The sequence below is a fragment of the Apodemus sylvaticus genome, chromosome 21 (genome assembly GCF_947179515.1).
Source record: "Apodemus sylvaticus chromosome 21, mApoSyl1.1, whole genome shotgun sequence".
In the NCBI taxonomy this organism is placed as follows: domain Eukaryota; kingdom Metazoa; phylum Chordata; class Mammalia; order Rodentia; family Muridae; genus Apodemus; species Apodemus sylvaticus.
In genome coordinates, this window is record NC_067492.1 from 36,291,090 (window position 1) to 36,304,518 (window position 13,429).

A 13,429-nucleotide genomic window follows, 5' to 3' on the forward strand; every position below is an offset into this window, starting at 1 on the left:
CTCTCCAACCCCAGATTTCTTTCTCTCTTTTTTTCTTTTCTTTTCTTTTCTTTTCTTTTCTTTTCTTTTCTTTTCTTTTCTTTCTTTCTTTCTTTCTTTCTTTCTTTCTTTCTTTCTTTCTTTTTCTTTTTCTTTTTCTTTTTCTTTTTCTTTTTTTGGGATTTGGTTTTTTTGAGACAGGATTTCTCTGTCTAGCCCTGGCTGTCCTGGAACTCACTTGGTAGACCAGGCTGGCCTCAAACTCAGAAATTCACCTGCCTCTGCCTCCCAGAGTGCTGGGATTACAGGCGTGTGCCACCACTGCCTGGCAGATTTCTTTTTTCAATGACAAGGATTCACTATGCAGCCTTGGCCGTCCCTTGGCTCTCTACGGACACCAAGCTGGCCTCCAACAGCCCCTGCCTCTGAGAGCTAACTCTACAGGCACACGCCGCCGTGCCTTGATCTTATTTGGGTTGTAGCGATCACTTGCATATTTAGAAAATTAAACAAGCATGGGATGGCGATACATGTAATTCCAGCATACAGAAGGCTGAGGCAGGAGGATTGAGCATTTGAAGCTAACCTGAGCTACAAAGTATGCCCCAAACCAGTCAAACAAATGAAAGGGCCGAGCCTCTTGATTCTCAGGAAAAGTCCGTTTTCTTCCCAGGCAAACATATCTCTATGCATGCGTGTGTCGATATGGTGTTCATAATTTTCCTCTTTACATAGTTTGATCTACATATACTGATCTGCAGTTTACTTTTTCAACTTGTAAGTCAAACTTACGATTCATTATTAATTTATGGTTAATTTTGATTGTCAATTTAGCAGGATCTAGAGATACCTAGGAGACAAACTTCTGTGCATGTGAGGGAGTTTTCGGATTAGGTTAACATAGGTGGGAGACCCTACTAGCTGAGGCAGCGCCACCCCACGGGCTGGGCTCCAGGTCTGAGTACACAGGAGAAAGTGCACTGAGCACCAGCTCTTCCTGCATTCCAACTGCAGCAAGGGACCAGCTGCCTCCCACGGTTGCCATGGCCGCCTCGCCCTGACAGACTGGGCCCGCGGTTGCCATGGCAACCTCGCCCTGATGGACTGGGCCCTTGCTGTGAACCAACAAAAAGTGCTCCTTCTTTAAAATTGTTTTTGCTTCTTGAGCTCTTTGTATATATTGGATATTAGCCCTCTATTTGATGTAGGGTTGGTGAAGATCTTTTCCCAATTTGTTGGTTGCCGATTTGTCCTTTTGATGGTGTCCTTTGCCTTACAGAAACTTTGTAATTTTATGAGGTCCCAGTTGTCAATTCTTGATCTTAGAGCATAAGCTATTGGTGTTCTGTTCAGGAACTTTCCCCCTGTACCGATGTCCTCAAGGGTCTTCCTCAGTTTCAAAGTGTCTGGCTTTATGTGGAGGTCCTTGATCCATTTGGATTTGAGCTTAGTACAAGGAGACAAGGATGAATCAATTCGCATTCTTCTGCATGCTGACCTCCAGTTGGACCAGCACCATTTGTTGAAAAGGCTATCTTTTTTCCACTGGATGTTTTCAGCTCCTCTTTCGAGGATCAAGTGGCCATAGGTGTGTGGGTTCATCATTTCTGGATCTTCAATCCTATTCCATTGATCTGCCTGCCTGTCACTGTACCAATACCATGCAGTTTTTTTTAACACTATTGCTCTGTAGTATTGCTTGAGGTCAGGGATACTGATTCCCCCAGAATTTCTTTTGTTGTTGAGAATAGTTTTAGCTATTCTTGGTTTTTTGTTATTCCAGATGAATTTGAGAATTGCTCTTTCTAGCTCTATGAAGAACTGAGTTGGGATTTTGATGGGTATTGTGTTGAATCTGTATATTGCTTTTGGCAAAATGGCCATTCTAACTATATTAATCCTGCCAATCCATGAGCATGGGAGATTTTTTCATTTTTTGAGGTCTTCTTCCATTTCCTTTTTCAGAGTCTTGAAGTTCTTGTCATACAGATCTTTCACTTGTTTGGTCAGAGTCACACCAAGGTACTTTATACTGTTTGTGGCTATTGTGAAGGGTTTCCCTAGTTTCTTTCTCAGCCTGCTTATCCTTTGAGTATAGGAAGGCTACTGATTTGCTTGAGTTGATTTTATAACCTGCCACTTTGCTGAAGTTGTTTATCAGCTGTAGGAATTCTCTAGTGGAGTTTTTTGGGTCACTTAGGTAGACTATCATATCATCTGCAAATAGTGATAGTTTGACTTCTTCCTTTCCAATTTGTATCCCTTTGACCTCCTTATGTTGTCTAAAGTTAGACCCCAGAAAGCCAAATAACCCTATTAAAAAATGGGATACAGAGCTAAACAAAGAATTTTCACCCGAAGAACTTCAGATGGCTGAGAAGCATCTTAAAAAATGCTCAACTTCATTAGTCATTAGGGAAATGCAAATCAAAACAACCCTGAGATTTCACCTTACACCATTCAGAATGGCTAAGAATAAAAATTCAAGAGACAGCAGGTGTTGCCGAGGATGTGGAGAAAGAGGAACACTCCTCCACTGCTGGTAGGGTTGCAAATTGGTACGACCACTCTGGAAATCAGTCTGGCAGTTACTCAGAAAATTGGGCACGTCACTTCTGGAGGATCCTGCTATACCACTCCTGGGCATATACCCAGAGGATTCCCCAGCAGGTAATAAGTATACATGCTCCACTATGTTCATAGCAGCCCTATTTATAATAGCCAGAACCTGGAAAGAACCCAGGTGTCCCTTAACAGAAGAATGGATGCAAAAAATGTGATCTATATACACAGTGGAGTACTATTCAGCCATTAGAAACAATGAATTCATGAAATTCGTAGACAAATGGATGGAGCTGGAGAATATCATACTAAGTGAGGTAACCCAATCTCAAAAGATCAATCATGGTATGCACTCACTAATAAGTGGATATTAGCCTAGAAAATTGGAATACCCAAAACACAATCCACGCATCAAATGATGTACAAGAAGAATGGAGGAGTGGCTCCTGGTTCTGGAAAGACTCAGTGTAGCAGTATAGGGCAAAACCAGAACAGGGAAGTGGGAAGGGGTGGATGGGAGAAAAGGGGGGGAGGGAAAGGGGCTGATGGGACTTTCAGGGAGTGGGGGGCCAGAAAAGGGGAAATCATTTGAAATGTAAATAAAAAATATGTCCAATAAAAAAAAAGAAAAAAATTGTTTTTGCACAGGGATGGGGAAAGTAATTCAGAGGTTGAGACTGGAGGATTGTAACTCTAGCTAGCCTGGGCTGCAGAGTGAGAGGAAACTGGGCAGGGGGTGAGGTGGGGTGGGGTGAGGAGGGGGAGGGGAAGGGGGAGGAGGGATAGGAAAAAAGAAAAAGGAGCCAGATGGTGGTTTGCCTTTAACCCCAGCACTTGGGAGGCAGAGGCAGGCAGAGCTCTGAGTTTGAGCACAGCCTGGTCTACAGAGTGAGTTCCAGGACAGCCAGGGCTATACAGAGAAACCCTGTGTCCAGAGAGAGAGAAAGAGAGAGCATGAGACAGAGAGAGACAGAGACACAGAGACACAGAGACACAGAGACACACACAAACAGAGGAAGATGGGGAGGGGAAAAGAGGTAGTTGGAAGAGGAAAAGAAGAGGGAAGGAAGAGATTCTGTTTTTAATTCCTTTGAGTATTTACCTGGAAGTGGAATTTCTGGATCATACAATTCTATTTTTAAATCTTTTGTTTTTGTTTTTGTTTGTTTGTTTGTTTTTCGAGGCAGGGTTTCTCTGTATAGCCTTGGCTGTCTTGGAATTCACTCTGTAGACCAGGCTGGCCTCGAACTCAGAAATCTGCCTGCCTCTGCCTCCCAAGTGCTGCCACCACTGCCGGGCTTATTTTTAAATCTTGAGGAACAGCTGGACTGTTTCCCACGACAGCCATCTAAGTAAGTTTCTGTTCCCAAGGGTCCTAGTTTTTTCACATCATGGCCAATCTTTTTCTATTTATCTTTGTGGGATGTTTGTTTGTTTTGTTTTTTTCAAGACAAGGTTTCTCTGTGTAGCCCTGGCTGTCTTGGAACGCACTCTGTAGACCAGGCTGGCCTTGAACTCAGAAATTTGCCTGCCTCTGCCTCCCAGAGTGCTGGGATTACAGGCGTGTGCATCTTTGTGGGATTTTTAATTGAACAATTATTTATTTTATGTGTATAGGTGTTTGGTCTGTGTCCCATGCGTGTGTCTGGTGACAAAAGAGGCTAGCATTAGCATTGGATTCCCGGAGACTGGAGTTAGAGACAGTTGTGAGCCTCTCTGTGGGTGCTAAGATTCAGACTGGGCTCCTCTGCAAGAGCAGCCTGAGCTCTTAACTGACAACCATCTCTCCAAGCCCCTGTTTTGGTGTATTTGAGACATGTATTTGCCATGTAGCCCAGGCTGGCCTCAAACTCCTCCCATGTCACTTTTCCGAATGTTGAAGTCACAAGCCTGTGGCACTGTGCCCAGTGTGCTTTGTAGCAGGCATGTTTGTGGGACATGAAGTTATTAGTGGTTCTTTTATTAGTGTTTTTGTTTGTTTATTTGTTTGTAACAGAAGACAAGTCAGAAGTCTGAAAACAATGCAGAGTTAAGCATGGGGCCTTAGACTTCTGGCTTGATTCTCATCCTCGTTCTGATACATTCTAGTGTGTGACCCCCAAGCACACATGCTGGGGTACAGTGCCCCCTGTAGAATGGGTGTGACTTCCACATAGTTCTCTAGAGTGGTAAAGTTCAGCAAGATAATGTACTTACGAGGACATATTACAAGGTCAGCGTGGATCTGCCCATGCTGGCACGCACACAGAAAGCTGGTATGGTGTTGTGCGCTTGTACACACAGCGCTGAGGAGATAGATGGGCAGATCCCTGGAGATGGGTGGCCAGACAGCCTGGCTGAACTGGACAGCTTCAAGTGCCAGTGAGAGATTCTGTCTCACAAAACCAAGGTCGATGGAACCTGAGGACAGCACATCTGGCCTCCACATGTACACACACACCTAAACACAGACATGCACACATACACCTAAACACATGCATGTACATGTACACACACATATGCACCTAAACACAGGCATATACACACATACACACACACACACACACATACCCCTAAACACAGACATACATACACCTAAACACAGGCATGCACATGTACACATATACACATACACACACACACACACACAATTTAATATTTGAGACAGAGTCTTACTGCATAGCCCAGGCTGGCCTTGAACTTCTTACCCTCCTGCTTCAGCCTCCAAATGTGGGTATGTGGACACCACACTTGATGATCTTCTGTTTTAAAATGTAGTTATACCCCAAAGTAAAAAAGTACTCTCCTATTTTTCCTCTCCCAAATCTTTATAACTTTTGTCTCTGTGTGTTTATATAAGTTTTCTTTTTTCTTTTTCGTGATATCCAAAGGGAGGCCAATTATTTTAATAGCCATGCCCTAACTAGTGAGTGTCTCTTTCTCCACTGATTTTTCTTGGACTTCTGATTATGCAGGGGTCTGGTTTTGTTTGAATTTATTTCTATTTGTATGTGTTTGTGTGTGTGTTTATGCGTAAGTGCATTTGCGTGTGTGTATTTATGAGTGGATATGTATGTATGCATGTGTGTTTGTGTGTGTGTGCATGCATGTATGTTTGTGTGTTTATGCATGATTGTGCTGAAGTTAGAGGGCAACTTTTGGGGGACACGTCTCTTTTTCCACTGTGTGGGTGCTGGGGATTGAACTCAAGGTAACAAGTACCTTTACCCACGAGCCACCTCATCAGCCCACGGGTCTGTGTTTGGGCTTTCTGTGGTTAGAGCCAGTATATCACTTCCTAGTACTTGGGAGTTAGAAGGCTTGGGCTGGAGAGAGCCTCTTACAGCTCCTTTTCAAAGTTGACCTCCCTCCTTGTTCTTAAAACTCAGCCTATTAGAGCAAGAAACAATGGTTGTGGAATGTCCGGAATGGAGGAAAGCTGGTGTGTTTGCAGCAACGCTGTATCCTCTTACAGGCTGCGCCAGCCTTCCCACAGTCTATTTCTCCTGTTTCTGGCAGCCCCCCGCGGGACTGAGAGTTCTCTTTACTAAGGACTGACCATCTCTTCAACTAAGTGTACACGCCCTTATTACTGTTCTTTTCCTTGGGAAGTGGGGTGCGGAGTTGTAGACAAATTGCCAATCCAAATGGACTTTGAAAAGGGCTGAGCAATCTTGTGTTGGGGAGACAAGCTGGCTGGTGGCGGCAGAGGTGACCTTGGAGACACTGTTCAGCCCGGGGCATCCTGGATTCTCCTCTGATATAAAAAGAAAGCTGGCAGTTTTATAGGAACAACTAGAACATTCCAGAGATCACAAGCGTTTGGTGCCTGAGTCTGATTTTAATTCCCCGTTGCCCCTCTACACGGATGATAAAGTGAGGTTTCTAGGTTGGGCAGATAAACCTCTAAAGGCCCGGCCTGCCATCTTCCACCTCTGAGCTTAGGTGGACTCCAAAGGAGAATGGAGTGTCACAGGACGGTATCTGTGTGTGTGCATGTGTGCACACGTGTGTATGGGCGCAAGCATGTCTGTTCCGTTTCCAGGTCCCAAATAGGTGGAAGCCTCAATCTCAGCTCCTACTTTTAGCTGGATAGGTGGCGTGGGCTCCCCCACCCTCCACATCCTTCCCACTTCAAAAGGAGACCAGTCTTGGGTTCATGCTGTGCATGGGATTTATTCACAGGCAGCCAGGGAGGGGGACAACAGCCCCGCCCCACCAGGGACACCCAGCAACTGTTGCCATGGGCTGTGCGGGAGGGACTGAGTCCTCACTGGCAGCAGCTGCATTTCTCGGCCTCCGCCTTGGCCCCCTCTTCACCTTTGCACACACAGTCCTTGGCACACTTCTCACACCCTGCAGGGCAGCAGGAGCAGCAGCCTGTGGATGAAACAGATATGTGTGTGTGTGTGTGTGTGTGTGTGTGTGTGTGTGTGTGCCCAGTCTGATGGCAGCAACCGCGTCCATCAAAAGGCAGGGGAAAGCAGTGTGGGAGGCTGGAGAGTCACCAGACTTTGTCCAGGACAGGTGGCTCTCTCTCTCTCTCCCTTCATCCCGCCACATCAGGTCTGACTCAGCATCTGTGGTGGTGCAGTGGCTGCCGGGCCTCTGTAGAGAGTCCCCCTGTAACCACAGCTCCTTGGGTGGGTGCTAGGGAATCCCCTGGGAATGCTGGGCTCAGGCCTGGGCCAGAGGAAGAGTCAGGGCTCAGGGAGAAGGCAAAACGGTGTAAAAGGTACTGCCAGGGGGACCTGCGGCAGGGGAGGCCCGGGCAGGGATAATGTTGAGGCCAGCAAATCCGTGAGATCACCTCTACACCTCATCCCAAGCATATTGCATTGTTGAGATCTGGAAAGGGCAGATTGAGGAGACCCACAAGGCCTGAGAAGGGTCAAGACACTGCAACTCTAAAAGCTGACTCCCCCCCTCCCCCATCAATTCTTCCTTGGGGATTCCCAGGCACTGGAAAAAGTGAAGAATGGAGCTCAAACCGGGACTCAGCTCTCAAATCAGCTATCCTTTGATAGCTTCTGGACATTCATCAAAATATCCCCCTTACACTGTTTGCAAGAGCCTCGGTATCGGTATCTGAAGGTCTGTAGCAGGAAGCTTGGCTTCACAGTGTCTGATGGGGGTGGGGTGGGTGCGGCGGCAGGTTATGGCGGGGTGGGGGTGGGGGCACTCACTCTTCTTGCAGTTCGTGCATTTGCAGCCCTTGCACTCGCATTTGTCCGAGCAGGTGCAGGAACCACCTAGGAGGGCACACGAAGGATTATGCTAGGGAAACCTGGCGTCCCCATACCTAAATGAAGATTATCACCATCACGAGGTTAAAGATGGGGGTTGGGAGGGACTCCTCCCCCAAATGTCCTTGAGTGAAGACAGAGGAGTGGGTTCTTTGCCAGTAAAGGGCAAAGTGCTGCAGGAGGGGGAAGGGGCTCACCAGTAGGACAGGGGCAGGTCTCGGGGTCCATATCCAGGCCAGCAGCCGCGAGAGACTGTAGCTTGGTTCCTCCGGGCAAGCGCGGATGCTCTGCGTAGCTAGGGCAGCAGGTGGCAAGGCTTTTATAGCCCCAGGCGGGGGCGCGCACACAGCGACTTGGCGGCCGCCCCTGCGCACGCACAGCGCCTGCTCTCTCTTGTGTGTTTGTGGACTGCGGTAGCTGTCCCGAGTGCCCGCTGAGTGAAGGACCAAAGTAGCCTATCCCGCCTGCTGTCCACTCCCTGCCCTGCAGCCATCTCCCTGAAGGTGCCTGCGCCGTACCATCTTTGCAAGTTGAGAAAGACAAATTAATACTGCCCTTTCCTGTAGCTTCTTCTCCCTCTTATCCCAGATTGTCTTGATCAGTTTGGTCCAAACCGGATGCTGAGCAGTGAGCCTGCTGCTGACCATCTCAGCAGCAGCAGGAGCAGCAGCAGGAGCAGCAGCAGGAGCAGCAGCAGCAGCAGCAGCAGCAGCAGCAGCAGCAGCAGCAGCAGCAGCAGCAGCAGCAGCAAAGGTGCTCCCAAGATCTCTGAAGAAGGATAGAATCAGGAGGCCTGAGACATCAACACCTGCAGTTTGGTGGGAAGACACGTGGCCTTTTCTGGCACAATAGTTCCTTAAAAAACCCTCCTATAGGACCCTGAACACCTCCTTAGCCCAGATTAATTTTACAGAGACACCCCCAGGTCCACAGTTCATTCTCTCTTTGGAGGAATGAGGTCCAAAGGCCTCATTCATTTTGAGGTTGTTTCTCTTTGTTATCGAGACAAGGTCTTAGGTAGTCCCGTCTAGTCTTTTTTATGCAGCCAAGGAATTATGTAATTTGCTATGCAGCCAAGGAAAACCTTAAACTCTTAATCCCTTCTGTATCTACCTTCCGCTGCTGGGATCAAAGGTGCACACCACCAACCCTGGCTTTATTTTTATTTGTTTTATTTTATTTATCTTTGAGACTGAGGTATCTCAAACTCTTAATCCTCTCATAGCCCAAGCCGGCTGCCTTGAATTCAGGATTCTCCTGCCTCAACCTCTTTTTTTTTTGTTTTTGTTTTTTGTTTGCTTGTTTGTTTTTTGTTTTTTTCAGAGAGGGTTTCTCTGTGTAGCTCTGGCTGTCCTGGAACTCACTCTGTAGACCAGGCTTGACTTGAACTCAGTATTTCGCCTGCCTCTGCCTCCCAAGTGCTGGAATTAAAGGTGTGTGCCACCACCGCCCGGCTCTGCCTCAATTTCTTGAATGCTGGGATAATGAACATGCAACATCATATATGGCCTCAGGCTTAGACTGTCAGGGGTGTGGTCTGGTGTGATGTGGTGGAGAGATACCCAGCCCTATCCTAATTGTCCATCAGATAGTACTGAGCTTTCTATTCCAAACCTAAGTTGGACAAGTGGCCTTCAAAATGGCTTGGCCAAGGAGGGGTGTGTTAGGGTACATGGCTGTGCACATGCGCACACAGACTGGAGGAGGACATTGGTGTCCTCGCTGCCTTGAGATGGAGTTTCTCACTGAGCTGGATGCTTGCCCATCAGCGAGGCTGGCAGGCTGGGGGTTCCCTGTCTTGGAACCCCAGTACTGGGGTACTAAGCATACACAGTCATGCCTGACTATTACTTGGATGCTGAACATCCGAACTCAGGTCCTCATGCTTGCATAGCAAGTGTACTTACCAGCTGGGCCCTTTCCCCAGTCATCCATTGGTCTTCCCGTGTAAGACCAATGCCTGTGGTCCTTGAGGTTAAGTTTCAGTGGAGTTGAAAAAAAAAAAGAAGGAAGAAAAGAAAAAAGGGGGAGGATGGGAAGGGCCTAGAGAAGAGATGGTGTCTCCCTCCTGAGCCGCTGAGCTTGAGGCTGGAGCTCGTTTTAGCGGTGAGGAGTGGTCCTTCAGGTCTCAACTCTAGCACTGGCTTTGAGTTTGTTTCCATTTGCCTTACTTGTGCTCTGGCCTCACACTTCTTTGCCTCAGGCCTTGGATGCCCCCAGGGCTTATCCAGCTTGGTTGATTAAGTGAGACTTGCTGGCCAACCAGCCTCAGGGGCTCCCCTGTCTCCAGTACCTCAAAGCTGAAATGACCAAAGGACTTGACTGCCACCTTTGGCTTTTTAAAGTCCATGCTTGGGATTGAATGTAGGTCCTTATGCTTGTGTGGAAAGCATTTTGCCAACGGAACCTCCTCCCCAACCCTGAGTAGCTTCTGGTAAGTTCTTTGCTTTGGGTCTTGTTTTACAGTGCTGGGAATTAAACCCAAGGCCTCATACCAAGTGATCACCCAACCTACTCAAGATTCAAACACAGATCTCAACCCCCAAGTACTCCAACTCCCTGCCCCCCCTCTATCTTTCCTTTCTTCATACCATTTGACACCTTCTAACAAATACATTGCTCACTCATGTGTAAACTGTCAAGTTATCTGTGTCTCCTGTAACCCGAACCGGAGCAGGTAACGGCAGCCATCTTTATTTCTGTTCACTGATGTGTCAAAGCACCTATGCCCGTGTCTGGTACTCAGTCCCATCTGGAGCACACTTGGTTAATAAGGAAAGAAACAGAAGAAGCCTGGCTGATTGGGTTCATTTGTCTTGTGACTTGATGACTCACTAGACACATTGGCAGCTTGTGTTGTTCAAGGGAAAATGGTAATAATAATTGTCACTACTTTATAGATTCCTGGGGACTTTAAAAGGGGTGGCACACTGAAGACACTCAGAGCAGAGCTCCAGTTGCATTGGCTCTGACCAGTTATAAATAAGCATGTCCTAGTCTGTGCTTCTGGAATGGGGGTCTGTAGGCATGAACTTGTGTGTCCCTGGGTCATGCATAGCGGGCTTCACTCCAAGCCCTCCCAGCCATCCGGGATAAAGGAGTCTGTGGAAACTTACCTTTTCAGATAGATTGGGCTCAACAAGCAGAAACAGGTCGGAAAACAGTCGGACTCACACCTACTAGGAGATGGAAAATCCCCTGATGATCTCACAAAAACACAAGGAGCCAGGCGAGTCCCACACCCTGGTCGAAGTTGATCCTGAGCTGGATTAAGACTTCTTTATTCTCAGAGTTTCCCAGTTGAGTGTCCTGGGACAGAGCCGTTGGCCAGGGTTTCAGGAACCTTGGTAAAAGATGTTCACACAAAAGAGTGCTTGCACATCTGCCTATCAGCAAGTAAAGTCTTTTCTTGGGGCAGGGGTGGGGGAGGATCCGGAGTGGTGGAGAGCAGTTGTCCACAGGACAGCTGAAGCTGGGGTGAGGAGGACTAATAGGTACTTCTGTGGACTGGGGACCCCTCACCCCGGTTGGCTTTCACTGTACAGGTTCACCAGATGACTGCTAATGGCAAATAGCAATAATGCCTTCTTGTGGGGAGCACACTGTATGCCAGGTACCCCGTTGTATGAATACCACATAGAGCTAAGCATGCTACATAGTTCTGTGAGGACTTTCTTTTTTTTTTTTTTTTGGATTTGGTTTTTTCGAGACAGGGTTTCTCTGTATAGCCCTGGCTGTCCTGGAACTCACTCTGTAGACCAGGCTGGCCTTGAACTCAGAAATCTGCCTGCCTCTGCCTCCCAGAGTGCTGGGATTACAGGCATGCAACACCACCGCCCGGCTTTGTGAGGACTTTCAACAGTGGTATTTTGGTAACTGAAAAAAACTGAGGCTGGGAGAAATTAAGTGACTTCTTGTCCCAGAGGCAGATTCAGGACTTGAGTCTGAGTCCAGTGCTCCTTGGCCTGCCCTGATAGATTGACATCGATGCATTCTGAATTCCATTTATCCAGTCTCTTTGGCCACGGCCTGGCCATAACACTGTATGTGGTTCCCACAGTGGTTTGGACATCAGAACTCCAGCCCTGGGTAGTAGGCTCTTTGCTCCAGGCACTCCTTAGCTTGGTCCTGGGTTCTTTCTGCTGTGTTAAGGACCCAGCTCTTATCTTTAGGTTCTAAGCCTAGGCCAGTTGTGAGCTGTAATAACTAGGCCCATTCACTTCCTATCTGCCACCAAATGATGATGATGATGGTGGTGGTGGTGGTGATAATTTTATGGGGTTTTTTTGTTTATTTGTTTGTTTTGTTTCATGAAACAGGGTTTCTTTGTGTATCCCTGGCTGTCTTGGAATTTTCTCTGTAAACCAGGCTAGCTCTGAACTCTGAGGTCTTCCCTCCCACCTTTGCCTCCCGAGTGCTGTGATCAAAGGCATGTGCTACCATGCCGAGCCTGTCACCAGACTATTGATGTATAAGAGGTTTCATCCTTGAGTTACTACAGTGCTCCTCCCTGCTTCCTTGCCCATCCTGTTACTCACCTAGGGTTGGGGCAGTGCCTCTGACTCCTGGAAACTCGTGTCCTAGGTAGCTTTTATTTTAGTGGATTAAAAAATTAGAGACAGCCTGGATCTTGGCCAAAGTTACACAACAAGAGTGAAGTAAAGCTAGAATTTGACTCTTGACTCCAAATCCGGTTCTAACTTCTGCAAATGATACAGTAGTACAAGTTAACCCCGAGTCACATGATTTCTGGACCAATCTCTCAGGTTGTATTAAGGAAATTCACCTGGGTGTAAACTCATCGTGTCTGCCTCTCCCATGTGGCCCCGGCTCCCCCATTTTAACACAAGGAGGATTGGGGAGCGGAGTGGGGGGGCATCGGGAAGCCACAGAAAGTTAGAACTTTCATGGCTTTGTTTCTTTCTGGGTATTTGTCTCCATGGTTACTCCCTGGTTCTGCCAGATGACTCAGTGTCTCCTCAATGACAGTGACACAGGGTTTCTTTTAAAAGTAAATTTCAGTATGACACTAGGTCAGCTGATGTGTGATTATAACTAAAGTCAGGTGCTTCTCAAAGGACAGTGGGCAGGGAAGCTTGGTCCCCACCAGTCTGAAGTCCCAGGGATCCAATCAGCTGGCAGCCAGGGCTTTGCCCTTCTGTGCCCTTCCACCTGGGTACCTTCCGTGGCTCTAAAGGCCATGGGAAAGCAGCCTCTGGCAGCTGTGAGTTAGCCTTCTTAGGAACCGTTTATTGCCCTCGTAGGGACCTGATCTAACAGCTTGGTGACCTCCTAGGCTAATGCACCTTAAAGTGTCCTTTGCTTGCTTTGACCTAGAACCCCTTTGGGGAGAAAGATGCTGAGCATGCCCAGTGCTGTTCCCATCTTCTGTCTTTAGTTCTCAAGCTGAGTGTGCCTAGAAGCGCTCTTGTCTCCATGTTAACTGTTCATATATGTGCACCATGACCTTGAGCTAAGCACGGTTAGGAATATCTCCCATCTTTCCTTCTTGAACCCAGACCTTAAACTAGCATGCTAGTAAGTCTATCTTAAACTGAGCATGCTCTGGGAGGCTCCTGACTCCAAAGTGCTCTCCTGTGTGAATATGCACAGGCTCCCTGAACGGAAACCCCCTACGTCCTTTTGTTGAAGAGGGCACTGCT

At 47.5% G+C, this 13,429-nt stretch overlaps 1 protein-coding gene across 1 annotated transcript; it reads right to left on the minus strand.

Annotated features, from left to right (window-relative positions):
* Window positions 1–6,676: 6,676 nt before the first annotated feature.
* Mt3 (metallothionein 3) lies at window positions 6,677–8,079 on the minus strand. Its single transcript, XM_052166919.1, has 3 exons — window positions 7,964–8,079; window positions 7,707–7,772; window positions 6,677–6,900 (listed from the first exon to the last, which is right to left on the minus strand). The coding sequence occupies exons 1-3, from the start codon at window positions 7,992–7,994 to the stop codon at window positions 6,791–6,793; spliced, it is 207 nt and encodes a 68-aa protein (XP_052022879.1). The 5' UTR covers window positions 7,995–8,079; the 3' UTR covers window positions 6,677–6,790.
* Between the last annotated feature and the right edge of the window lie 5,350 nt (window positions 8,080–13,429).